Raw genomic sequence first — 27,194 nt, 5'->3', positions numbered from 1 at the left:
ACTTCTCAAAGCTACTTCCTGTCTCTCCAACTGCTCTCTCTCCTTTTGGTGGTGGGCTGGTGAGTGTGCACTTAATTTTGCTTCCTAATTGTTTTGAACTTCTCTTCAATTTGAGCCATTGTATCCTGGTGGCAGGACTTTATTTCAAGCCAGCCTTGGAGTGTGGGTGAGCTACAGGGCGATTAATTTTGGCTGTGTGGAGATTGGAGGAAGGAAGTGAAATGATCTGCCTGGCTTGTTTCCACGTGGGCCTCTGCTGGACTGGGTCTGCCTTCCTTCTCCGAGACAGGGTGACCTAGGAACAGTAGACTCTGCTTCATGTACATAGTGTTTCTGCAAAATGCCTGGATTCATTTTGCTTGGAGGAAAATGTACTGTTATTATCTCAATGCTGTTTTGACTTCTGTCTCCCTTAGTGAGAGGGTAGATCTTGGGAGGAGGAGTTCAGACTAGTCAGTTTTAATTCTCCTGTATCTTCAGGGACCAGGTTCTTACTGGGTTTGTGGGAGCTGCAGTGGATGTTGTCTTTGCCCTGGTCTTTGCTCAGAGCAGTTCGGTTTTCTTAGTGGGACTAGGCTGCAAACTCTGAAGTCAGGTGATTTTAATGAGCTCTAAAAGGAGCTCCCAATTTTAATGTCAGCACTGTGCCCTAAAAAGCTTAGGATATACTGAAAAAGATGAGGGGCCTTAGTGTAGTGCAAGCCTAAATCAAATTCCAGCACCACAATTTACTCCTCCAGTGATCTTGGGTGAGTCATTGAACTATTCTTAGGCTTAGCTTTTTAAAAATTAATTAATTAATTAATTAATTAATGACTGCGTTGGGTCTTCGTTGCTGCTCACGGTCTTTCTCTAGTTGTGGCGAGTGGGGGCTACTCTTCGATGTGGTGCGCGGGCTTCTCATTGCGGTGGCTTCTCTTGTTGCAGAGCACGGGCTCTAGACGTGTGGGCTTCAGTAGTTGTAGCACGCAGGCTCAGTAGTTGTGGTGCGCGGGCTTAGTTGCTCCGCGGCATGCGGGATCTTCCCGGACCAGAGCTCGAACCCATATCACTTGCACTGGCAGGCGGGTTCTTAACCACTGCGCCACCAGGGAAGTCCCAGGCTTAGCTTTTGAAGATCAAGGTATACAAAGTCCAAACAGTAGTCCATGTGACATACATTCTAGAAGTAAGCAATAAATTTATTGTGGATTTTATTTTTCTCATAAAATGTTTGCCTGGTGACTTTGAGTGACATACATTAGTCTGAATATAATGTATGTGTTATCCTTACAGGTAGAAGGTATGAGAGAGACATAAACTAGTGCATGGAATGTGGTAATAGCCAAGTGTAGATCCCTCATAATCCTTATAATTCTCCAGCTTTACTGTTAAATTTATGTTATTTGAATAGGTAATACATTCACATTGTTCAAAATTCAAAAGGGATCATAGTGTACATAATGAAGTCTCCTAAGCCTGATTCCCCTCCTCAGTAAGTGTTAATAATTTCTTGTGTATCCTTCCTGAGATATTTTATGCGTATATAAGCAAATATATGTACTTACCCCTCTTCTATACATACTCTACCATGTATCTTACTTTTCCCACTTAGGATTTCCAAGTGAGAAAATATAGAAGTCCACATTCTTTAACATGGTTACATAGAAATCTATGTATGTACATACCATAGTTTATTTAACCTTTATTGATGTACATTTAGGTGGTTTACATCTTGTTATTCCCTTCAAAATGAAAAACCTTGTATGTAAGTCATTTGTCAACATGTGACATTTCAGTTGGATTTTGATATATTCTTGTTTATAAGGACTCTAAGTATGCAGTACTTCCTGTTATTTTGTGCACATAGTGATGACTAGAAACCAACACCCTAAATATCTTGATTGAGCAATAAAGGATTTTCTATCATAACCAAAGCCATGCTGATCGCCTTTATGTGAATATATCCTTGCCCACTTCAGTTTAAGTAAGGGATGGTTTATTTTGTTGTGAACACATATTTAATGTTGAGAAAGAATGACAGTGTGAATCAGAGAAGCCACATGGTCTTCGTATTCACAAGTGCAGAAGGAGCATGCTTGCCATGTTTACTTGGCAGAATACGGGCTGGATATCTTTCTGAAATTATGGTGTTGAGTGAGTAAACTCATATTTTTGCATTAAGTTAGGAAAAACGGAAATGTTTTGGGGGCTGTAAACATGCAAAATAAAAGAGGAAGCCTTTGTGAATTCCTCCAAGGCTATTTTAAAAGTCTTAAAAGGCCTAGATCATGTCTTGTGAAACATCTAGTTTTCCAGTTAGGAGGTTTTGCTGATTGGGAGAAAAATTAGTTTTCAATGGAAGTATGCTTTTGTTGTTATGGAGTAATTTTATTTATACTACATTGGAGTCTTCATTGCTAAGTAAAGAATGAAAGGAAGGGGAAAGCAAACTTTTTTTTTTTTTCTTAAAAGACACGAATCTTGGATTTGGAAGGGCATTTATGAGTACATGAGTGACTTTCCTGGCTTCAAGATTATTATGAAAGTGTGAAACTTTAGGCAGAATATTTGCATTCTTATTAGCTGGTTGATCTTGGACACTTAATAGAAACAACATACTAAATATTTAACTACATGCCAGCTACTGTGCAAAGTATTTTATATTTATTTTATGTCATTTAATCTTCACAACAGTTCTAAGAGGTAGGTGGTATTTGTCCTTATTTTACGGAAAGAGAATCTGAGACTTAGAGAAGTTGCGTAACTTGCCCCAGGTCACAGCAAATATATGGGGGAGCTAGGATTCAAATCCACTTCTGTCCAACTTCAAAATCCATTATCTTAACCACTAAGCTAAGTTGCCTGCCATTTATTTAAACCTTGCTTGTATACCTATAAAATGGAGATGACATAGTACTTGCAAAATGAGGTACTATGTGGACATATATGGACAGTGCTTTATAAATTCTAAGATAGGCAAAGTATTATGAAATAGATAAAATATGAAGTTAACAGAGTAGGTTTTATTGCCTTTTCATATTGATTTAAAATCATTCCTTATTGCTGTTTTGACCCAAAGCCCTCGGGTACTATATTTTTATTTCATTTTTATTTTGCTCCACCAGCAGTGGCACTGGGATTGGGTGAAATGGTGGTCTCTTGGGATGAGCTGTATGATCAGTCAGTGTTTCTGATCTCACCACTTTCATTTCATATGTGCTCTGAGTGGATTCCTCCTGCACTAAAAGGTTAAAACAATCGATATTCTTGGCTAAGATAACTGACAGTGAATGGGAAATAAAATGTGGGTGTCTGTTCTGATAGTGCAGCCTTACAGAGCTGTCTCTAGAAGAGGACGGTGCCAAGCAACCAATCTAGCTTTTACTTCCTATACAAAGTTTTGTGTTGTTTTCCTTCTGCTTCAGGTTGAAGATGGAATCCACTGAGGAAGGAAGGCCTAGGTCTTCAGCACCGTGTGTGCCAGCCCAGAAGCAGCAGTGTGAAAGCCTCTGTAACATCTGCTGCAGACCCCTAAAAATCAAGGGGGGTTGGATTTGGACATCCTCAGTAGGAATGATTAAACGCTGATGGGATCATAAATGTAAGTACTTGAACTTTGACCAAGATATGATGCCTTACAGTGTTCTCTGTTTCACATGTGTATGTGCCTTTTCTAACTAAAAAAGATAGGTTTGTCGAGTTACCGTTGTATCCCATAGTGGGAGATACACAGTAGGCACTGAGTGAGTTGGAATGGAACTGAGTAAAATTGAGTGATAACATAACCTTAAAATAGAAGCATCAGCTGATTCAGTATTAGCAATTTGTGGTTTTTTATCAGGCCTCATGAAGCGTCTGTTCACATGTAAAATGTACCTTTTGCCCTTGAGCACCAGTCCTTTGAAGAACTTATTGCCATAGGAAACAAAATGAGCAGGTCATTGATTGTTAATGCGGTATTTACAGAATGTTTACTTTAGCTCCCTAAACAACTCAGTAAATATACAATGGCCTTCAGGTGGTAGAATAACACTTGCTGAAGTGTGACTAGAATCCTGCAAGGAGCATCACACATTGGGAAAGGCATCATATATCATCAGGATTTATGTGCTAGGCTTTGTGCTACGTGCCAAGGACACAAAGACCAGGCCCTTTGCAATCTGGGTTTTGTCTGTGAGATGAGACAAATAGAGAAGTTACACTTTTAAATCTATAATTATTTTTGTGTAAGAAGTACTTGGACACGGACTTTTGAGGTTAGACAATGTTGAAACTCTCACAATAAGAAATGGTGAAATCTCACAATAAGTCTTGCTTCCTATGTTCCCTTAGTTAATTTCTCATGCTGCTGATCTCCAATACATTTTGAATAACTAAAGCACCATTCAAGTATAGGACAAGAAGGAGTAAAATAACACTTTGATTATATCTCTGAGTTACTTGAAACACCTCATTTTCCTTCTGACCTATGCGCAGGCTCAGCGGCCATGGCTCACGGGCCCAGCCGCTCTGCGGCATGTGGGATCCTCCCGGACCGGGGCACGAAACCGCGTCCCCTGCATTGGCAGGCGGACTCCCAACCACTGCGCCACCAGGGAAGCCCCGAGCCAGTATGCCATTCTTAATACGTTCTAAAGCAAACCATATTTTGTAGATCTGCTTCTTATTTCACGTAGGAAGTGGCATTGTGAAGTGAAAATATGGAGTTTTGACAGAATTGGGTTTAAATCCTGGCTCTTAATAGCTAGATGGACTTTTGAAATTTATTTAACTTCTCTGAGCCTCAAATTTCCTTGTAAATATGAGAAAAACTTTTGTTGTAAAGTTTGAAATGGTTTCAATAGTTCTTGACAGATTGTAGGAATATTTAAGAATGATAGCTACTACTTCCTGTCTGTCAGCTTATTTTAGTCTTACCCACCCTTTAAGGCACTGCTGTCCAACACAGCTTTCTGTGATGATGGAAGTATTCTATGTGTACTATCCAGTTTGGTAGCGATCAGCCACATGAGGCTATTGAGCAATCAAAATGTGACTGAAGAATTTAATTTTTAGTTTAATTTAAATTTAGGCTGTATGTGGTGTTAACCTATTGGAGAGTGCAATTTTTCTTTTATTAAGATATAATTGATGTATTACATTATATTAGTTTCAGGTGTTCAACATAATAATTCAGTATGTGTATATACTATAAAATGATTACCATAATACTAGTTAAGATGCATCTCCACACCTAGTTACAAATTTTTTCTTCTTGTGTTGAGAACTTTTGAGATTACTCTCTTAGCAACTCTCATATATATAATAAATATTATTCTAAGTGCAATTTTGAGGCTCATTCAAGACCTACCTTTTTTTTTTCATGAAGGCTTCCTTGACCAATGATTCTTCTTAACATTACTTGGTTCTCTCTCCCACTTATTTTGTACTTACCATAAGGGTTAATTTTCATGAGTGTTGTCTTTCTAGCTAGATTGTATTTGAGATTGTGGAGTTTTAAATTTCCCCATTGCTGCATGAAAAGGAACATGATAAAAATACAACTCTAACGTACAGTTAATAATTTTAAATGATCATTAAATGTAATAGAATTTTCTAGTTAGTTATTAGGTGAAGAGTAGGGAATAGTATGAAGGTTGCTTACGGTGATGAGCTTTGTGTCCAGTCTGTTTCACTCATCATTTTAGGTGATGAGCTTTGTGTCCAGTCTGTTTCACCTAAAAGTTCAGATTACACTCAAGCTCTGGAAGAACAAATTGAAGCCTCTTTCTTACAGTGCCATCTTGTGGCCGATTTGTGCTCCAAAGAATGCTAATTCAAATTTGCTATGTCAAGGGAAGGTTTTCTTTAGTTTATTGTGATAAAACTTTAACAGAAGTAGAGGTTAAATATAATTGACACTGGCTCAAATGAAATTGAAACATGCTTTAAAAAAAAGCTGACTATTTTAGGTTGACTTCTCATTTATTTGACTCTTAGGAGTTCTTAGCTCCTTCCTTTTTTTTTTTTTGAAAGGATTTTGTGAATTTAATGACTGTGGTTATCCCGTGGTGGTTACGAGTGTTTTCTGCAATCACATACCCTGTGAACTTGGAGAGACTGGCAGTAACCCATGCCATTTATCCCATGGCTGCCAAGCTCTGTTTGCAGCCAGCACACGGCTCCTTCTTTTTGCATACCTATTCTTTTGTTAGACTGTTGACTTTTATAACCTTTCAGAGGTTGGTTAGATTTATCGTACAATTTTACCCAAAATTTTAAATTTATACAAATAGCGGAGCTTGTACAGAAGTCCTGCCCTAGTCTGATACTGAGTTTGGGCATTTGATAACATCCTCCAAGTAGATGGGTCAATTTATACTGCTGAATGGAGATTCAAATAAAGAATGAACAGTTTTCTTTGAGGTTAATTTTCCTTGAGGCTATATGGGTGTGACTTGGTGTGGAGTAGGCTGGTGTGCATTCAAGTCTTATAGTCAGAGCATTTGCATATAGTTTTAAAAGATTTATTTATTTAATTTATTTATTTTTGGCTGCGTTGGGTCTTTGTTGTTGTGCACGGGCTTTCTCTAGTTGCGGCGAGTGGGGGCTACTCTTCATTGAGGTGCGCAGGCTTCTCATTGCAGTGGCTTCTCTTGTTGTAGAGCATGGGCTCTAGGTACTCAGGCTTCAGTAGTTGCGGCACATGAGCTCAGTAGTTGTGGCTCACAGGCTCTAGAGGGCAGGCTCAGTAGTTGTGGCCCACAGGCTTAGTTGCTCCGTGGCATGTGGGATCTTCCTGGACCAGGGCTCAAACCTGTGTCCCCTGCATTGGCAGGCAGATTCTTAACCACTATGCCACTTTCTTAACCAGGGAAGCCCCTGCATATTTTAAAATTTATTAATTTTTTATTTTCCAGAGATGATGCCAGATAGTTGATAAATCCTATAGCTCAACTTGATTCCTAGATACAAGCTGGATTCATTTGATACCACAGGTAAGTATAAAAGAAAACCTTCATTTTCACCTCATTTGAATTTTTAATCACCTAGCAATTTGGGGGGCTCAATCTTCTTTCTTTTTTAAAAAATATTTATTTATTTATTTTGGGGGCTGCATCAGGTCTTAGTTGTGGCACATGGGATCTTTCACTGTGGTGCGCGACTTATCTCTAGTTGTGGTGCACGGGTTCCAGAGTACGTGGGCTCTGTAGTTGCTGCACATGAGCTTAGTTGCCCCGCGGCATGTGGGATCTTAGTTCCCCCACCCGGGATTGAACCTGCATCCCCTGCATTGGAAGGCAGATTCTTAACCACTGGACCACCAGGGAAGTCCCCAGGGTCTCAATTTTCTTAGTGGCTGAAATTTAGTGGTAGTTGAAGGGGCCGTAGTTCTAACCTTAACAGAGTTTCCCTGGTTTAAGGATGAGGAGCTGGTGGTGGTTTGTACTTTACCAGTCAGTCATTTGCAGTTTGACATGATGAAACGCATGTTAAGTTCATGTTTCAGCTGATCGCCCTGATTAAACACATGCTCTGAGCAGACTAAAGCTAGGGTAAGCACCTGGAATTGAATTCTGTGTCTTGAAATTTTTACTGGAATCTAGCCTGTGATGTTAGGTAATTCTTAAATCTTTGAATTATGAATTTGCTACTACAACATTTTGTTGTGCTTTGATCTTTTGTGATATCTCTTTGAGATAGACAGAACTTGGGTCTAGAATCCTTAATCTAATAATTCAAACAGTACAGAAAAAACACTGATAACTGGTATAATTCTATTAACTACTTAACTTGACAGTATTAAACTAATCACTATTTTGTTAGTCTATATATAAGATTAAGAGAACCCCAGAGTTGGTTAAATCAATTTTAAAATCAAGATAATAAAATACAATACTGTACAATCACTAAAAGTTGTGATACTGGTTTGTCTTTCTTGAAATGGAAGAGTATTCATGATACATTAATTTAAAAACCAGTTACAGTGCAATATGTATAATCCTTTTTCTGCTTAAACATTTTTATATGCTTATGTTTACTTGAGAAGTCATTTGAAAGGATATACTCAAATACTAGGGATTATTGTCTTTAGAATTGGGTTGTATGGGTGATCTTGCTAACCAGTATTTTCTGACTTTATGATATTCATGTATAATTTAAAGTTATTTAAAGCAACCCAGATGGGACAGGCTCATATTCTTATACCTGCTAATTTCAGCACAGAATGGGGTTACATATGAGGGTGAAATATAGGAAATACGAATAATTCAAAGTAACATCAGCACTTGAAATAATTTTTTAGCTTTTGGCTGTGTCTTTTGCAGAAGTGAAACTTCGGGAGACTAGACTGGAGTCTCACTTCTTTCCCAGCCTGGAACTCTTGGGAGCTGTAAGTCCTGGATATACAACAGATAATAATAGCATTTTTGTTTTATGGTAAGGCTTATGTTGAAATTGAGAAATTTGACATACATATGAATCTGTGAGAACTCAGCTTAGTGACTTCATGGCTAGCTGATAAGGTGCTACAAATTTCATTTTTTAAAAAGTCAACTAAAGATGTTGAGAGGTAGCTTAGCATAGTAGTTATACATGGCTTCTGGAGTCAGACTGTGTTCAAACCCATTCTGTATCACTTAAGCAGCTGTGTAACCTTGGCAAGTTTCTTAACATCTCAGAGTCTTAGGGTCTTTATATTTTAGAAGGTGATAATTATAGTACCTGACTCAAAGGAATAATACTTAACTTGGAAGATTAAATTAGATAATAAATGTGTGGGGCTTAGAACATTGTTAACATGTGGTAAATGCTCAATAGATGTTAGCTATTTTATCATCAGAGTCCATGTTTATATTTATCTTAGACTGTACTACCTGGCAATTTCTGACATCTGCCTAAGAGGTTATCAGAAATTCTTTGTTTTTATTGCTTATGTGCATCTTTCTGCCAGTTGGTCTATCCCTCATCATCTTGACCCCTAGCACACAAAGCCTAATTTAGTTCCAGAATTAGGCAAAGTATGGTAATAAGGTCTATAGTGTACATCTCTATATAACTGTTCCAATAACATTTACTTAATTAATCTTGTTTTTGGCACTAATTTATTTATCATCTAATTCCTCTTTTTGTCTATCTAACTGGTCCAGTTGATACTTAATGGTTCTAGTTCTTGACTGACTTTTTAAAAAGTTAGTTGTAGTGATTGTAGTGATGTTTCTTAAAACATTTATTAAAATGTTTATTAAAATGATTAGAGATAATATTTGATGGCTGTTCCTCTCACTGCTTGGAGCCTTAAGTAGTGGGATTTTAGTCCGTCATATATCTAAGCTGACTTGTCTTCACTCAGGGCACCATGAGGATGGGTTGGCTGTCCGTTAGTGCCATCTGATTTTTGCGGAGTCAAACAATTGCAAAGTAGGTGGTGATTCTAGGTTAAGAAAATATACCTGTGATTTAAAAAAACCCCACTAATTTTAAAACATGAGGATCTAATATATAGAGAACCTTTTGATTGCAATTGCTTTTGAATAGCACTGATCTAGGGCTATGAAAGAAAGAGCTCTAGTCAGTTGATTCTGGGAGTTATTGTAACATACCCTGAAGTCATTCATGTATAAATTTTAAATGGTTTACTCAGTTTTCTATTGAGTAGTTATTCACACATTTCAGGGAAGTATTAAAAATATCTTCTTCTTTGCAGCATGAAGGTAGATGATTCTTCAAATTAAAGATGGACACTGACTTTTCTCACCAGAAATGGTTTATAGAATCAACTTTCAAAAATGTAAGAGGCAGCAAAAAAACAGAGTAAAATATTTTCTTCTATTATTCTTTGATTGTTTGCTAGATTGTAAACTCCATGAAAGCAGGATAACTTGCTTATCTATAATGCCTGGCCCAGAATAGATACTCAAAAAATATTTGAAGTTAATTAAGATCTCCATAGAATTTTGTTTTTTTTAATCCCTGGAAAATAACAACCATTTTAATGGCATTTCAGCCAGACATTTACATGGAATAACTGGGACTTAAATTTTGACTCTGATGTATAAGCTGTCTGGATACCAATGAGTCTACTTAATATCTGATTATGATGCTTGATCCTTTAAGAGGCAATGAAGAATGGCTGCCAAAACAAACTGTGTATGTGAGGAATAGATATATAAAAGCTTACTAATATTTAGTAGGAAATCTTTTATTATGTACATTTCATTGGAAATTTTTCATTGATTTAAATTGCACATACCACTCAGGTATGATTAAAAAGTCTTTGTTTTTTTTGCTTTATATTTAATGTTGAAATATTCTCAATTGTTTTGGCTAAATTATACGTTACAGAGTTTTTTGCTCTATATTCTTTACTTACATCCATGAGGGTATATTTAACATGCAAGGGGTACAAAATATACATCCAAATATTGGAAGTTTGGTATACTTCACTGTGTTTTGGAATGAAATTTAATACTTGTGCTTATGCCAGAATCACACAAATGGTATGCAACTATAATAACTTCTGTTAGAATATGAAACCTATTCTTTAGATTCTTCTATTAAAACAAATATAAGTATCAAATTAGTTTTAGAGTAGATGATGCCGACAGTCAGATTCAAAGATAATAAGGGGGGAAAATTATTATCTCTGAAGCTCTTAGAGAAACGTGGTGCATGAATACTCATAATATAGCCAATATGTACTTAAAATATCTGAATAAGATCAAAATCAAACTTCATGGTAAAAATACCATTTTGAAACATAAAGTAACCTGCAGTTAAATGGTATAAGTGATATGTAAGCACAAATTGTGCTTTCAGAATTTATCCAGACTTCTTAGGAAGAATGGATTAAAGATCTATAAATGAAAAGCAAAACTTTAATCCTGTAGAAAAGCAAAGACTATGACACTGGAGTACACATAAAGCACAAAAAGGAAAGATCGATAAATTTGTATACACTAAAATTCAAACTTATATTTGCACATCATGTAACTGACAAAGTCTCCATTTAAATCAAGGAAATGATCAAAGGATATGAACGGATGGACAATTCATAGATTAGGATCCCTGAGTAGTAATTCACATGCAAAGATGCTTTATCTAACTAGTAATAAAAGGTTTCCACATTAAAACAACACTGAGATACCATTTCACTGCCATCAGATGGGCAAAAATGAAAACAAAACAAAACAAAACAAAACAACCTTGACACTTAAACATGTTGCCGAGGCTGGAGTAGTGGGCTCTCATCTTTGCTGGTGGCAGTGAAATTTATGTTATTACTTTAGAGAATGGTTTGGCAACATCTAGTTTATTGGAAGATGCCTATACCTGGTCTTTGAGTATTATATTCTATAAGAATTCTTGACATGTGTATTCAAGGAGGCATGTACAGAAAGTTCATTGCAGTCGTATTTTTAATTGTAAAAGCCTGGAACTAGGGCTTCCCTGGTGGCGCAGTGGTTGAGAGTCCGCCTGCCCATGCAGAGGACATGGGTTCATGCCCCGGTCCGGGAGGATCCCACATGCCGTGGAGCGGCTGGGCCCGTGAGCTATGGCCGCTGAGCCTGCGCGTCTGGAGCCTATGCTCCACAATGGGAGAGGCCACAACAGTGAGAGGCCCGCGTACTGCAAATAAATAAATAAATAAATAAATAAAATAAAATAAATAAACTCAAAATGGATTAGAGACCTAAATGTAAAACCAGACACTGTAAAACTCTTAGAGGGAAGCATAGGAAGAACACTGACATAAATCACAGCAAGATCTTTTTTGATCCACCTTCTAGAGTAATGGAAGTAAAAACAAAAATAAACAAATGGGACGTAATGAAACTTCAAAGCTTTTGCACAGCAAAGGAAACCATAAACAAGACGAAAAGACAACCCTCAAAATGGGAGAAAATATTTGCAAATGAATCAACAAAGGATTAATCTCCAAAATATATGAACAGCTAATGCAGCTCAATATTAAAAAAAAAAAAAACAACCCAATGCAAAAATGGGCAGAAGAACTAAATAGACATTGCTCCATAGAAGACACACAGATGGCCAAGAAGCACATGAAAAGCTGCTCAACATCACTAATTATTAGAGAAATGCAAATCAAAACTACAATGAGGTATCACCTGACACCAGTTAGAATGGGCATCATCAGAAAATCTACAAACAACAAATGCTTGAGAGGGTGTGGAGGAAAGGGAACCCTCCTGCACTGTTGGTGGGAATGTAAATTGATACAGCCACTATGGAGAACAGTATGGAGGTTCCTTAAAAAACTAAAAATAGGATTACCATATGACCCAGCAATCCCACTACTGGGCATATACCCAGAGAAAACCATAATTCAAAAAGACACATGTACCCCAATGTTCATTGCAGCACTATTTACAATAGCCAGTTCATGGAAGCAACCTAAATGCCCATCGACAGATGAATGGATAAAGAAGATGTGGTACATATATACAATGGAATATTACTCAGCCATAAAAAGGAACGAAATTGGGTCATTTGTAGAGACGTGGATGGATCTAGAGACTGTCATACAGAGTGAAGTAAGTCAGAAAGAGAAAAACAAATATCATATGTTAACGCATATATGTGGAACCTAGAAAAATGGTACAGATGAACCGGTTTGCCGGACAGAAATAGAGACACAGATGCAGAGTACAAACGTATGGACACCAAGGGGGGAAAGTGGGGGGTGGGGGTGGGGGTGTGATGAATTGGGCGGTTGGGATTGACATGTATACACTGATGTGTATAAAATGGGTGACTAACAAGAACCTGCTGTATAAAAAAATAAAGTAAAATTCAAAAAAAAAGTAAAGAGGTGAAGAGGGAAGTGCCCATCATAAAGAGGGTGGGTCCGTCCCGAAAATACAGGAAAAGGAGTGTCACAAGCAAATGGCACCTGTGCCCAGTCTGGCACTCTTCAAGTGGGGGCACCTTGTCTGTTCGATTTTAAGTATCTTCAATCCACTGGCCGTGTTATTCCTATGATTAGTGTGATGGCATCAGGGTATCATCAGTGCCTTTTGTCACTGAACAGTTTAATAATTCCCTACATGCCTCCCACAACCTTTCACAATTCTGTGCTTCTTATTAAAATGTGATAGGGAGACAATAGACTGGTCAGCTTGAAATAAATAGTCTACACGGCAGTTACGGTGTTCACTGGAGATTCTGAGATGTAAGTTTACCCATGTGAGAAAGAGCCACTCTCCACTGGACTCTGAATACACAAGCTGACAAAAAGAAAAAAAGAATATGCACGACAAAGTTTGATGTACATACATATATTAAAAGTATAAAAGCATGCATGAGAATGATAAACACCAAAATCTGGCTAGTTTACCTCTGAAGAGGTAAGAGGAAAGTGGATTGAGGTGTACACAGGGGAAGCTTCAATTGTATCTGTAATTTGTTACCTCATTAAAAATATCAAATGTGAGAAAGGTTTGGGTTTATTAAAGCTGAGTGGTGGTCATTCTCCATACATTTTTGATAAACTTGATATTTAATAATAAAAACCAATATTTTAAAGAGCTCTTTTTGGTGGATGGGTCTCTGTATCCCAGCCTTGATTGATTTCAGTGGTCTCATCCCCAGGAGCACCTTAGAAATGAGCCATTGAAGGTTTTGTCTATGTCATGAGAGAACAGGATACGTGTTTTGCCGAAAGCCTGCTTTCAGTTTTAAGGTTTGTTGGATTCGTTGGCAAAATAACCACTTGTTTCACATAAATAAACAGCTTTAATCAATTCTTTAATGAAAGGTGATTAAACTTAATTTTAATATACAGTCATTAGAAGGAAAGGAATAAGGATATTAGAGAAACACGACAGGATATATACATCACCGAATCGGGCCGACACCTACTTCCAGATCCAAACAGCAGCTGGAAAGTCCCGAGTGACAGCAATCTAGAGCCCCAATTAGGAAGGGTCCCGGATGGTGCATCCACCCCACAGGTGAGACTTCAGATTGGAGTTCTGGGGGCTTCCGTTTATAATTCCAGGCCGCAAACTGATATCATCAGTTTGTGTGCAAAAATGCATATCTGGATTCACTTTAACAATACTGTTGGTTTCACCATGTGAGTCACAAGATTTTCCAGAACGTGGGGGACTGGCCAGGTCCCCAGGGCTCAAGAAATTCCAAGACCCACTCCCTTTGTTATTGTAAGCACCGCTTGATTTGCTAGCAGCACTTGTTAGGTGTGCAAGCAGGCACGCAGTCCAGGCAGGGTCACAGGTCGAGCAGAGGCCTGCTTCTGCCTCAAGCCTGAACAAGACTACTTTCCTAGTTTTGCCAACAACATGCCACCAAGAAACAGCTCAATTCCCGGTGTTCCAGTCTACTGGGATATTAAGACTTTGTAGCCACCCCCCTTTTCTCCTACCTGGCAAAACAGGTTCTCTCCCCCCGTCCCAAAATGTGTGTGGGGTGTGTGTGTGTGTGTTAATTCATACAGGCTTTTAGCTAAATGGGTTGGAAATTGGAAACTGATTTAGAGAGAAAATGGTGTGGGTAACACTAAGGTTTGGGGAATCAGTATCATCGGGGAATCGATATTGATGAAGAAGCAGGAAGGGATCATACTGCAGCACAAAGGTAACTTGGCTAGAATCATAAAGTTAGGTACTGGTAGAATTTGAATGCTTTGTGTTTATAACTTGAAATGAGATTATACCCTTTTATTGTACTTTAAGTAATATTTCTACATTTGGCATAGTTAAAACCAGAAAATGCACAAAAGGCTCAGATAGCCAGAACATGTTAAGGATTACATGGTTTACACATGAACCCCTAATTTTCTTCAAACCTATTTTGTACCACTAGAATTGAGTTTCTATTCTAAACTGTCAGAAGATGTTTTAGGAAAAGTATACAAAGGCCAAGATGACCCTGATTACTATGAACTAGTTGCAAATAGACAAAAAATGAGCAGAAAGTTGTTTAATCAGGATAGGTTTCTGTTTGAAGGAGAAAGGTTTAGTATACAGATTCACAACCCATAAAGGGGTTTGCAGGGCTTAGTGTCCATTGTGTTACTGATTTATTGGGTTGTTTCTGTTACTAATTCATACTGGTTTCACATAATCTGGAAAGGTGGTGACAAAAGACAGCATTAAGGCATGTATCCTGAGGACCCCTCAAGCTCTCGGCTTAATTTCTAATATGAATTCTAATAGACTCATAGATTGAGCAGAAAGTCATACAGTAAGCACAGAACAGAAAAAGTGACAGTTAACAGCATTAGGATAAAGCCAGTACAGATATTTAAACAATTACAAGCAGGTCCAGGAAAGTACACAGGCAGATGACCTCAAAACAGCTGTGACACACCATCCTATCGCTTCGTTCCTACAGCTGCAATGAATGTTCATAATGCAGACTCTGAATCAAGAAAAGTTCTTTAATGTTATATAGAGGATGTGGAAAAGCTGGAAAGATGTCTATTTCAAGATGGATTTAAAAAAATGGCAGAATCCACCTCAACACAGAGGTGTTAGGTGTCAAATTATAGGTATCACACAATTTGGGGGACTTTTCCCTTAAATACTTAGAAAGCCTTTGTTGCCCAGTCGGTACTCCCCAAATTTTCCCAGGACAAACACCTGCGGGTATTCAGAGGCTGTTAGCTTCTCAACGGTACGCACTCTACTCTGACCTCAAATGTTAGGCCCATGACAGCTAGGATGTCACTCTTGTGCCAGTCGAGGGCTGAAAAGAGCACACGATGACAGTATCTGCGGGGCTCCCAAGTGGGAAACCTAGGCCAGGCCCAGTCAGATTTGTTCTCTGAGATGCACGTACCCGGGGCTGCACCGCCTACAGTGCAGGACCACAGCCCGGCGGGTCCCAGGATCCTGAGCGGCGGGAACCCGGGCGCTCGCCCCCGCGCAGGCTCCCGGGCGACTCCGCGCATGCGCCCGCAGACGTAGTCGCGACGTCCGCGGCGAATCCTCGCTCGTCGTGGAGTTGAGGAGGCAACGGCGTTTTCCCGCGCTTTTCCTGGGCGCCTCCGGTTAGATATTTTATTGGTATTAGTATTGTTAGTATTTTCTCTTTCCAGCGCGGAAAGCGGGCTGCGAATTTAAAGTTTCTGTGAGTCTAACCCTCAAAACTTGGTCCTCGGTAACCTGGACGGCTCACTAAAATTGGCTCTTTCTCCCACCTTGTGGAAAATTTGGAATGAGCTGCGCTTCTCGCTCTGCCTGGGAAGGGCCTCAGGTTCCAAACTGTTTCCATCTCTTCTGCTTCCCCTCGGCATATTGCCCTGCCGGAGGGAAAATAGGCCTCATAACTCCGGCCGCCAGGTGCCTATACCTGTGGAGACACTCTCAGCTGGGGCATTTGGGGTAAAGGTGTCAGAGCATCCTTGTCCACCCCTATGACCAAGGCAACATTCTTGACGGAATTTATCAGTTCATAAATGTGACCATTTTCCCTTGGTGTATAATTGGTGTGTTACTATTATTTTATACAACATATGACTAATTTTGGTATATTCAGAATACTGCTGCCTAGTTTGGATTAGTAAAACTCCAGTAACAGTGAACACTATATTGAAAGATAACTTGTATTTATATGGTTTTTCAAATGTTTGAAATAGAAGCGCAGCATTCTAGGTGAGTTGTTTAATTGGTGATAAAATCTGCTTTTATATAGATTTTCGGGCTTCATAATGTCAACTACTTGGATGAATTAGGTTAGTTTCCATTTAATACTATCAGATTACTACTCTTTTTTTAGTCAAGGCAGCACAAGTAAAGAATCTGAGGAATCAGCATATATGAAAACCTAAAAACGTAACTTAAAATACTTTGCATTAAAGAATGCCTGAAATCAGTGCCTGGACTTTTATATCTGCCAAGTGTGAGAAGGGATACTAAAATATTCTAGCGAACTATGAATGGGTAATAAATTTGGATTTTTGTTTAGGTACTGAGGAATGGCAAAAGCACTAATTTAATTTTTATTTGTTTGTACATTGTAAATGTTCCTAAACCTCTTTTTTCCATGAACATATTATTTTTGACTTGTAAGTAAGATGTGGAACCACCTGTGTCTTTAACTTTTTCCTTAAAAAGTTTTTTCATGGCCTTGGTAGTGGTTTGCACAAAGAAGGAACCCAGTATTGTTGGGTGACTGAAATCAATATTATATATTTATTATAATAAATACAAAAGCCTAATAAAAGGTACATTATTTTGTCTTAATAGAATAAAAACGTTTTACTTATCTATTTATTTAATTTTACTGCAATTTGACTTTTTCATTTACCCCTTTTTTGGATTCTTTTCAGCATCTGGAAACCTTATTATCTATTATGTCTTTGTGTGAAGACATGCTGCTTTGTAACTATCGCAAGTGTCGCATCAAACTCTCTGGTTATGCATGGGTCACTGCCTGCTCTCATATATTCTGTGATCAGCATGGCAGTGGTGAGTTTAGTCGTTCACCAGCTATCTGCCCTGCCTGCAACAGTACTCTTTCTGGAAAGCTAGATATTGTCCGCACAGAGCTCAGTCCATCAGAGGAATATAAAGCCATGGTATTGGCGGGACTTCGACCAGAGATTGTGTTGGACATTAGCTCCCGAGCACTGGCCTTCTGGACGTATCAGGTTAGTGCTTAGGCTAGTTTCTCTGGAGGGTATGATTTGAGGCACATGTGAAAGCTTCTAATCTTTTTCCTTCGCTGTGTTTGTATTTATTTTTTAATGAATGTATGGAAAACTTTATTTTTAATAAATTTTCTTTTTTTCAAAAGTAATATGTTTATTGGTGAAAATCCAAAAGGAAGAAAATTTAAAACCATCCATAATTCCATCACTCAGAGATAACCAGTGTTGATATATTTTTGTTTGTGTATTGCTAGACTTTTTCCTTTTTTGTGTTCTCTCTCTCTCTCTTTTTTTTTTTTTAAGACTTTGTGGGTAGGAGTTTATTAATTAATTAATTAATTTTGGCTGTGTTGGGTCTTCGTTTCTGTGCGAGGGCTTTCTCTAGTTGTGGCAAGCGGGAACCACTCTTCATCGCGGTGCGCGGGCCTCTCACTATCGCAGCCTCTCTTGTTGCAGAGCACAGGCTCCAGATGCGCAAGCTCAGTAGTTGTGGCTCACGGGCCTAGCCGCTCCGCGGCATGTGGGATCCTCCCAGACCAGGGCTCGAACCCGTGTCCCCTGCATTGGCAGGCAGATTCTCAACCACTGCACCACCAGGGAAGCCCCTCTCTCTTTTTAAAATATTTATTTATTTACTTATTTGGCTACTCTGGGTCTTAGTTGCGGCACTCGGGATCTTCATTCCCGCATTCAGGATCTTCATTGCAGCATGCGGGATCTTTATTTTTTATTTATTTATTTTTTAAAAATTTATTTATTTAATTTATTTATTTTTGACTGCGTTGGGTCTTTGCTGCGCACGGCTTTCTCTAGTTGTGGCGAGCAGGGGCAACTCTTTGTTGCAATGCGCGGGCTTCTCATTGCAGTGGCTTGTTGTGGAGCACAGGCTCTAGGCGCGTGGGCTTTAGTAGTTGTGGCATGTCGGCTCGGTAGTTGCGGCGCACAGGCTCAGTAGTTGTGGCACACGGGCTTAGTTGCTCCGTGGCATGTGGGATCTTCCTGGATCAGGGCTCGAACCTGTGTTCCCTGCATTGGTAGGCAGATTCTTAACCACTGTGCCACCAGGGGAGCCCCATGTGGGCTCTTTAGTTGTGGCATGCAGGCTCTTTAAGTTGTGGCATGCGGGATCTAATTCCCTGGGCCCGGGCCCCCTGCATTGGGAGTGTGGAGTCTTAACCTCTGGACCACCAGGGAAGTCCCTACTAGACTTTTTCTGCATATAAATAAATAAATAAATAAGGTCTATATATTTTGTATATAGGCAAAATAATATATATATTTTGTCTGTACAAAAATAGGGTAATACCACAGACACTGTTTCAGTGGCCAGGTAAATTGATAATATATTATGCCTGTTATGAGTATTTTATTAAATATTTAAAAATTAACCATTCTATAATCATAATTTTAATGGTCATAATATATCATAATTTATTTCCATTATTAAAAATGCTGTGATGAGCAGCTATCATTAAATTCATATCCTTAATATTTTGCTAAGTATAAATTCCTGAAAGTGGATTTAAACATGTCAAAGTTTTAAAAATTGTAGTATTTTTAAGTTGCCCACCAGTTAGATCATGTCAATTTGTGTTCCCTTAAGAAGTGTAGGAGGGTGCTTGTTCTCCATACTTTCTACTCACCAATTAGATATGGGTAAAATAGAATCTTATTGCTCTCTGAATATTCATTTCTTGGATGACTTTTAGATGAACACATTTTCTTGTATTTTTAGTGTATTTTTCTTTTATTAATTGCCTGTTTCAGTTTGTTTTTTTAGTTGCTGTAGTTTTTTCCCTACTGATTAGAAAGAATTCTATCTATACATATACTTAACTCAGATGTTGCTAGAAATTTTTTTCCATTTATTTTTTATTGTCTTCATTGATTTTGTTGACATACAGAGTTTAAAATTTTTGTGTATTTGATGTAATCATAATTTTAATGATTGGATTGTATCATAATTTGTTTGTAAGTTATCCTAAAAAATGCTGTGATGAGCATTTTTATCTTCAAATTCACATACTTATTTCTTTCCCTTTTTGATTTCTGCCTTTGGCTTCTTCTTAGAAAGGCCTTCCTGTGGAGAACTTTTATCATGTCCTTGAGTACATTGTTATATCTTGTATATGCATTTATAATAATGCTTCTTAAAGGTTCTATTTGTCATCTGTCAAGTAAATATTATCATTATATTTTTCTAGGTAAGGTGTTCCTCTTACATGACCCTGTATCTTCTTATGCTTACCTTTGTTGTATTATTTATCCTGTATTGTAATTATTTATATATTTGTTCATCTTCTCTAGTTAGGAGAGCTCTTTAGGTCAAGTTTTGATTTCTGTATTTCTCTGGGTGCTCAGTGACCATCATTACTGGTCTTAAGTCTCAGTAAATACTTATTGACTGAATGAATAGATATTCTGTCTTAAAGTAGATTCCAATTTGGAGGGGGTAGTATTGATTGAACATGAACATGTTGTATTGTTCTCATCTTTTCAGATGTTGTGGAAACCAGTGAATGAATTAGTAGCCAGAAATGATTTTTCTCTACTTCATTTATTCACTTTTTTCCTATTAGTCATTATATATATATATATTTTTTTTTTCAACATATAGTTTTTTGAATGCCAGGAAACACTTATATCTCATGCACCATCTTAGGTGCTAGGTATACAGTAATGAACAATATATAAGGAGCTTCAAGGAAGCTACAGTTTAGTGGCGATAAAGATAGAGGAAAAAACCCAGACATTTACAACACGTTTTTCATGCCGATAATGATAAGGGAAGTAGAAAGTGCTATGGGACCACATTATAGGGACAGGTAACCCAGACTTGGTAGAGTTACATCAAACTATATAGAATGGGCAAATTAAAAAATGGTTTAAAAAAAGAGTGGTCATATTTCACTTTCTGTCAATATGTAAAGGACAGTGAATCCAAAGATAAGCCAAAATTGGTTTCTGTGTGTAGTAGTTGTCTATTGATGTATAACAAGTTTAGTGGCTTAAAAAGCAAATTTAGTGGCCTAAAAACAACACACGTTTATTATCTCAGTTTCTGTGGATCAAGAGTCTACGCATGGATTCTGCTCAGGGTCTCACAAGGCTGCAGTCAAGGTGTTGACAAGGGCTGCAGTTTCATCTGAATCTTGACTGGAGAAGGATCTGCTTCGAAGCTCATGTGGTTGTTGGCAGCATTCACTTTCTAATGAACTATCAGACTGAGGGCCTCGTTTTTATTCTCTTTAATGGACTTTATTTTTAAAGCAGTTTTAGGTTCACAGCAAATTTGAGAGGAAGGTGCAGAGTTTTCCTATATGCCCTGTCCCCACACATGCACAGCCTCCCCGTTATCAACATCCCCCACCAGAGTGGTACATTTGTTACAAATGATGAACTTACATTGACACATCACTATCTCCCACCAAAGTCCATTGTTTATATTAGGATTCTCTCTTTGGGTTGTACATTCCATGAGTTTGGACAAATATATAATGATGTGTATGCACTATGACAGTGTCATACAGAGTAGCTTCACTGCCCTAAAAATCCTCTGTGCACCACCTGTTCATCTCTCCTTACCACCAACTCCTGGCAACCACTGATAGTTTTACTGTCTCCACAGTTTTGCCTTTTCCAGACTGTCATATAATTGGAATAATACAGTTTGTAGCCTTTTCATATTGGCTTCTTTCCCTTACTAATATGAATTTGTTTCCTCCATGTTTTTTCATGGCTTGATAGTGTGCATTTCTTTTTAGTGTTGAATTGAATTCCATTGTTAGATTTATCCATTCACCTGCTAAAGGACATCTTGATTGCTTCCGTCTTTTGGTAATTATGAATAAAACTGCTACACATATCTGTATGCAGAACATACATTTTCAGCTTCTTTGGGTAAATACTAAAGAGCACAATTGCTGGATTGTATGGCAAGAGTATGTTTACTTTTGTAAGAAACTGCCAAACTATCTTCCTAAGTGGTGATAACATTTTGCATTCCTACCAGCAATAAAAGAGTTCCTTTTGCTTTACATCTTGACAGCACTTGGGGTTGTTAGTGTTCTGAATTTGTGTCATTCTAATAGGTATGTAGTCGTATCTCACTGTTTTAATTTACATTTCCCTGATTACATATGATGTGGAGCATCTTTTCATATGCTTTTTTGTCATCTGTATATCTTCTTTGGTGAAGTGTCTATTAAGGTCTTTGGCCCATTTTTTAAAATTGGGTTGTTTTCTTTTTGTTGAGTTTTAAGAGTTCTTAATGAGATGTGTCTTTTGAAAATATTTTGGACATACCTTATCAGATGTGTCTTTTGCAAATATTTTCTCTTAGTCTGTGGCTTGTCTTTTTATTCTCTTGACATTGTCTTTTGCAGAACAGAAATTTTTAATTTTAATGAAGTCTAGCTTGTCAGTTATTTCTTTTATAGATTGTGCCTTTGGTATTTTATCTAAGAAGTCACCACCAAACCCAAGGTCGTTTAGATTTTCTCCTATGTTAACTTATAGGAATTTTATGGTTTTGGTGTTTTACATGTAGATATGTAATCAGTTTCAAGTTAATTTTTGTGAAGGTTGTAAAGTCTATGCTTAAAGTCACTGTGACCTCAGTATTTTGCTGGCTATTGCCCAGAGGCTGCTCTTAGTTACTTGCCTGTTGGCCTTTCCAATTTGGCCTCTTGCTTCCACAAATCCAGCAAGAGAGAGAGAGTGTGTGCTAGTAAGACAAACCCTATATTCTTATGTAATGTACTGATGAAGCCATATCCTGTCATTTTTCCTGTATTCTAATCACAGGTCCTGTCCACACTCAAGGGGAGGATGTAAGTACTAGGAGGCAGGGATAATTGGGGGCTATCTTATAATCTGTTATCCACACTATGGATTACTTGAAATATAGTATTATATATTAGAAACCTTTGGGCTACATGTCACATGTTAAGGTTAAACAAATACTTTTTGGTAGTCTGGTAGTGGTTTGAGAATATTCCTCCAAATTTTTTTTCTATGCATTTAGTGACATGGCATATTATTTTCTATAATAACCATCCTATTGTACATCCTAATTGCTTCTTAACCTCGTTCTAAACTTTAAAGTAATAACATCTCAGTATGTGTGTCTTTCTTTTCTTTCTGTGTTTGTATCAATATAAAGTTAAAATATACAACTTTGCATTTATTACCTTAAATCTTTCTTTTCTGTCTTGGGACAGGTACACCAGGAGCGTCTCTATCAAGAATACAATTTCAGCAAGGCTGAGGGCCATCTGAAACAGTTGGAGAAGATATATACTCAGCAAATACAGAGCAAGGATATAGAATTGACCTCTATGAAAGGGGAGGTCACCTCCATGAAGAAAGTGCTAGAAGAATACAAGAAAAAGTTCAGTGACATCTCTGAGAAACTTATGGAGAGAAATCGCCAGTATCAAAAGCTCCAAGGCCTTTATGATAGCCTTAGGCTACGAAATATCACTATTGCTAACCAAGATGGTACCCTTGAACCATCTATGATTGTACAGTCTGGTGTTTTTGGCTTCCCATTAGGTAAGAAATGACATGTAATATCCAATATCTGTTCTTTATTTTTTTATTTTATTTTATTTATTTATTTATTTTTTTTTGCGGTATGCGGGCCTCTCACTGTTGTGGCCTCTCCCGTTGCGGAGCACAGGCTCCGGATGCGCAGGCTCAGCGGCCATGGCTCACGGGCCCAGCCGCTCCGCGGCATATGGGATCCTCCCAGACCGGGGCACGAACCCGTATCCCCTGCATCGGCAGGCGGACTCTCAACCACTGCGCCACCAGGGAGGCCCCAATATCTGTTCTTTAAATCAGTGATTTTTCACACTGTGCCTTGCATAATTCCAAGCAGTTAGTGGAGACTCCAGAGACCTAGGGTAGTAGTAGGCTCTAAGTTCTTCATCTGCATGTCAACCTGCCCATCATTACTTTTATCTATTTTATTTGCTTACATTTAAGTTACATCTTCAATTTATTTGAACAGAGAGTAAATAATTCCAAAATTAAAGTTGCAAATTGCCACTTCAAATGAAAAGCTATTTAGTTGCAGTAATAATAATAATATTAGCTGCCATTTAATGAATCCTTACTAAGTGCTAGAGACTATTATAACCTTACATGTATTTGTGTTATTTTCAAAACTTTATGAGGTAGGTGTTATTATCGTCATCCCTATTTTACAAATGAGAAAACTGAGGAACAGAAAGTTTAAGTAAATTGGTCAAGGTCACAGAGCTATCTTCAGAGCCCACACTCTTAAGTATTTGCTATCCTCTGAGAAGGCCATGTTTTAGTTTCTTTCACATGACGATACTGATTGTACAGTTCTTAAGTTATTTTTGGTTGTTTGGTTTGTTTGTTCTTCTGTTTATTCATTCAGACATTCATCAAATATTTACCAAACATGATTCATGTGCCAGGCTACTAGGCATAATCTTTTTTTTTTTTTTTGCGGTACGTGGGCCTCTCACTGTTGTGGCCTCTCCCATCGCGGAGCACAGGCTCCGGACGCGCAGGCCCAGCGGCCATGGCTCACGGGCCCAGCCACTCCACGGCATGTGGGATCTTCCCGGGCCGGGGCACGAACCCGCATCCCCTGCATCGGCAGGCGGACTCTCAACCACTGTGCCACCAGGGAAGCCCCTAGACATAATCTTAGGCAATGAGTATATAAGGATTATCCAGATAGAATTTCTGCCCCATGGAAATGTACAGTCTAGCTTTTCTGCTTATTAGATGCCTTGTCAGATGCAATGAATCTCATATCTCTTCCTGAGTTCTCCCCTTTATACTACTCTTGATATAACAGAATCCAATAGTTTTTACTATGCTATTAATAAATTTTGGCACACAAAAAAGTAAAAATTCTTGAGCTGGATTTTTATAAAACCTCATTTTTTGAATTTTATTGTGGGGAAGGATGTCCTAGAAAAGGCATGAAGTAATGAGATGAAAAATATCAGATATGAGAATCAAAACAAAAATAAGTTTCTTCTTAACTTTCAGTTAATCCTATAATTTAGTCAATCAAAGTATTATTGTTTGTGGGCATTATAGGTGTTCTTATTTTTTCCTTGTCACTGTCCACATTTATTTCGATTTCTTTCATTTTCACCAGTTCTTACCTGTTCCTCTTTTTGTGCACACTTACCTTTCTAATACTTTTACCTCTTGCCACCATTGTTGGCTTGAAGCAGATATAGTCAGCGTTCTCCTTTAGTTATGTAACTAAAGCCAAGGATGTGTTCAGTGGAAGTTGTTAAATGCTTATTTTATTAGATCTATTGTACAATTTTTCTTAAGGCTATTCTAATTGATCTCGGGTCATAAATATGTGCCAGGTTTTCATGGTTGTCATATGTTTTCCAGAGTGTTTATGGAAATCCTAAAAAAAGATTTGTTCTTAAACAAAAGTTTACACACACACACGAATACATATGATATTCCTTTGATGTAGATTAATAGATAATGAATGAAATTGTGGTACTATAAATTCTAGCTCTACTAAAGTATTTCATTGTGTTAAATTACTTTTGGTGATGAGATAATGGCTATCATTGGAAACTGCACACAGAAGAAGGTATGGTATATATACTGTGGTCAGGGTAGGGGACCGTCATAGTCCTTTTCTTTATCCAAGCTTTATGTTTTAGCCATCTCATAGGAGTTGAGTTCTGTTACAATATTTATTGAATGACTTTGTCCTTTTGTTCCAAAAGATCTGTAAGGAAATAGATGCTTAAGTTCTTCCCTTATTTTTCTCCTAGGGAACAACTCCAAGTTTCCTTTGGACAGTACACCAGTTCGAAATCGGGGTGGTGGAGATGGAGATTTTCAGTTCAGACCATTTTTTGTGGGTTCTCCCACAGCACCTGAACCCACCAACAGCTTTTTTAGTTTTGCCTCCCCAAGTAATGAATTAGAGCAGCAGCAAGTCTCTAGCAGGGCCTTTAAAGTAAAAAGAATTTAGTTCACCTTACAGAATGTTTCTCTGTTTACTTTCAGTGATTTCATTTAGTAAATAATCTTTGTTTTAGATAGGAGTCACCACCCTCTCTGTGTTTGTATTGTCTTCGAAGTTGTCTTCACATTTTCAACTTATAAGAGATTCAGTGGCAGTGGTGGGTGGCTTTAGAATCAGGTTTCCTTTTCTGTTTCTATTCTTTAAGGCGTAAGCGTTTTATTAAACTCAATTTTAGGGTGAACTGTTGAGTTTTCACTGGTAGTGAAAAGTTTACAATATTACTGGGTGTTTTGTAGATCACCATTTGTTTCTGTCTGGGCTATTTCTGACTAGGCCATGTTTTTAAACGTACTATATAAGCACCTATGTTATATGGCTACATGTCACTTTGGGTTCTGGTATTTATACATACATGTATATGTATGTTCCTTTACATTGTTTTTTTGCTGCATTTGGCAGTATGTTTATGTGAAGATTTTGGTTTCAGGAAATAGTGAGTGAGCCTGTACCTTGTTACTTGGGTGTGTACATTTATTTGTATATATTAATGTATTTGCCCTGTATTAACTTGTTGGAGGTGTGCTCATGTCAGTGAGTGAAGGTACAATTTGATGCATGTATGTTTAGTTCCTATTTCTATTTAAAAATAATTCACATTGATAAAGTTGACTTTTTGGCATTTATTTTAGAATAAAATTACTTTCTTTACCCTTTTGCTAGCTGTTGCCCTGGGTCTTCTTATTTAGGAATGCACTTCTACTTCAGAAAACTTACCAATGTGTTGTTGATCTCAAGAGATTATACTAATTAATATACTTCTGATGATTTATTCCTTGTTTTTCTTTATTAAATAGTGATCATTTCTGACTACTATCACAGGAAACTTATTTAAAATGTAGAGCCAAGAAAGAAATTTGAAGGACACTTTCAGTAACTTTACATCCTGTTAGAGGCAAGACTTGAAAGTATACTGGTTGGGAAGGAAGAACATCAAGGTTCCAGTTTTTTTTTTTTCCATCTGTTAGTTGTGCACGTTTGAGTTTAAATTTCCTGGGCCTTTGTTTCTACATCTGTAAAGTGAGGGATTGAATTAAATTATCCTTAAAGCCTTTTCTACCTCTTAGATTTTATGATTTATTGTTACTGGTTTGGGAGGAACTACAATGGAATTACCCTAAATTCCAAATTCCATTGTTTTTTAGGTAATAAAAGTCATACTGAAATCATTTGAGGAGATTTTATATTTTGTTATTGCAGAAAGGCAAATGAATGCCCTTGCTTTACATAATTTAATAGCAAGCAAGTAATGTTTTCTTCTTTAGGGGTATAGAATATAAAATCTCTTCAAAAATATTTTTTACTGAACCCCAAAGTTAAAATGGTGTCTGAGAAAGAGGATGAAAAAAATTTGACTTAAAAGCTTAAAAACAGGGCTTCCCTGGTGGCGCAGTGGTTGAGAGTCCGCCTGCCGATGCAGGGGACGCAGGTTCGTGCCCCGGTCCGGGAAATCCCACATGCCGTGGAGCGGCTGGGCCCGTGAGCCATGGCCGCTGAGCCTGTGCGTCATTGCTAATTACACAGATTTTATAGATTGCAAAGTTT

General features: G+C 37.8%; 1 protein-coding gene across 8 annotated transcripts; it reads left to right on the top strand.

The window, feature by feature from the left end:
- Positions 1-27,016, top strand: CCNB1IP1 (cyclin B1 interacting protein 1). 8 transcript variants are annotated; one of them, XM_081229922.1, is made up of 9 exons: positions 1-59; positions 3,408-3,583; positions 6,882-6,959; positions 8,289-8,353; positions 9,314-9,381; positions 9,668-9,751; positions 17,276-17,596; positions 22,819-23,152; positions 25,396-27,016. In XM_081229922.1, the coding sequence occupies exons 6-9, from the start codon at positions 9,698-9,700 to the stop codon at positions 25,596-25,598; spliced, it is 912 nt and encodes a 303-aa protein (XP_081086048.1). In that variant the 5' UTR covers positions 1-59; positions 3,408-3,583; positions 6,882-6,959; positions 8,289-8,353; positions 9,314-9,381; positions 9,668-9,697; the 3' UTR covers positions 25,599-27,016. The 8 variants fall into 8 exon arrangements, with proteins under 8 accessions (XP_081086048.1, XP_081086045.1, XP_081086047.1 ...); XM_081229919.1 differs by lacking the exon at positions 9,314-9,381; XM_081229921.1 differs by lacking the exon at positions 9,314-9,381 and having other exon boundaries at positions 8,289-8,400.
- Positions 27,017-27,194: the final 178 nt, after the last annotated feature.

This window comes from Mesoplodon bidens (genome assembly GCF_964165515.1).
Source record: "Mesoplodon bidens genome assembly, chromosome: 3".
Lineage (NCBI taxonomy): Eukaryota > Metazoa > Chordata > Mammalia > Artiodactyla > Ziphiidae > Mesoplodon > Mesoplodon bidens.
Note: the sequence above shows the minus strand (reverse complement) of the source record. Positions and strands in the feature narration are given on the sequence as shown.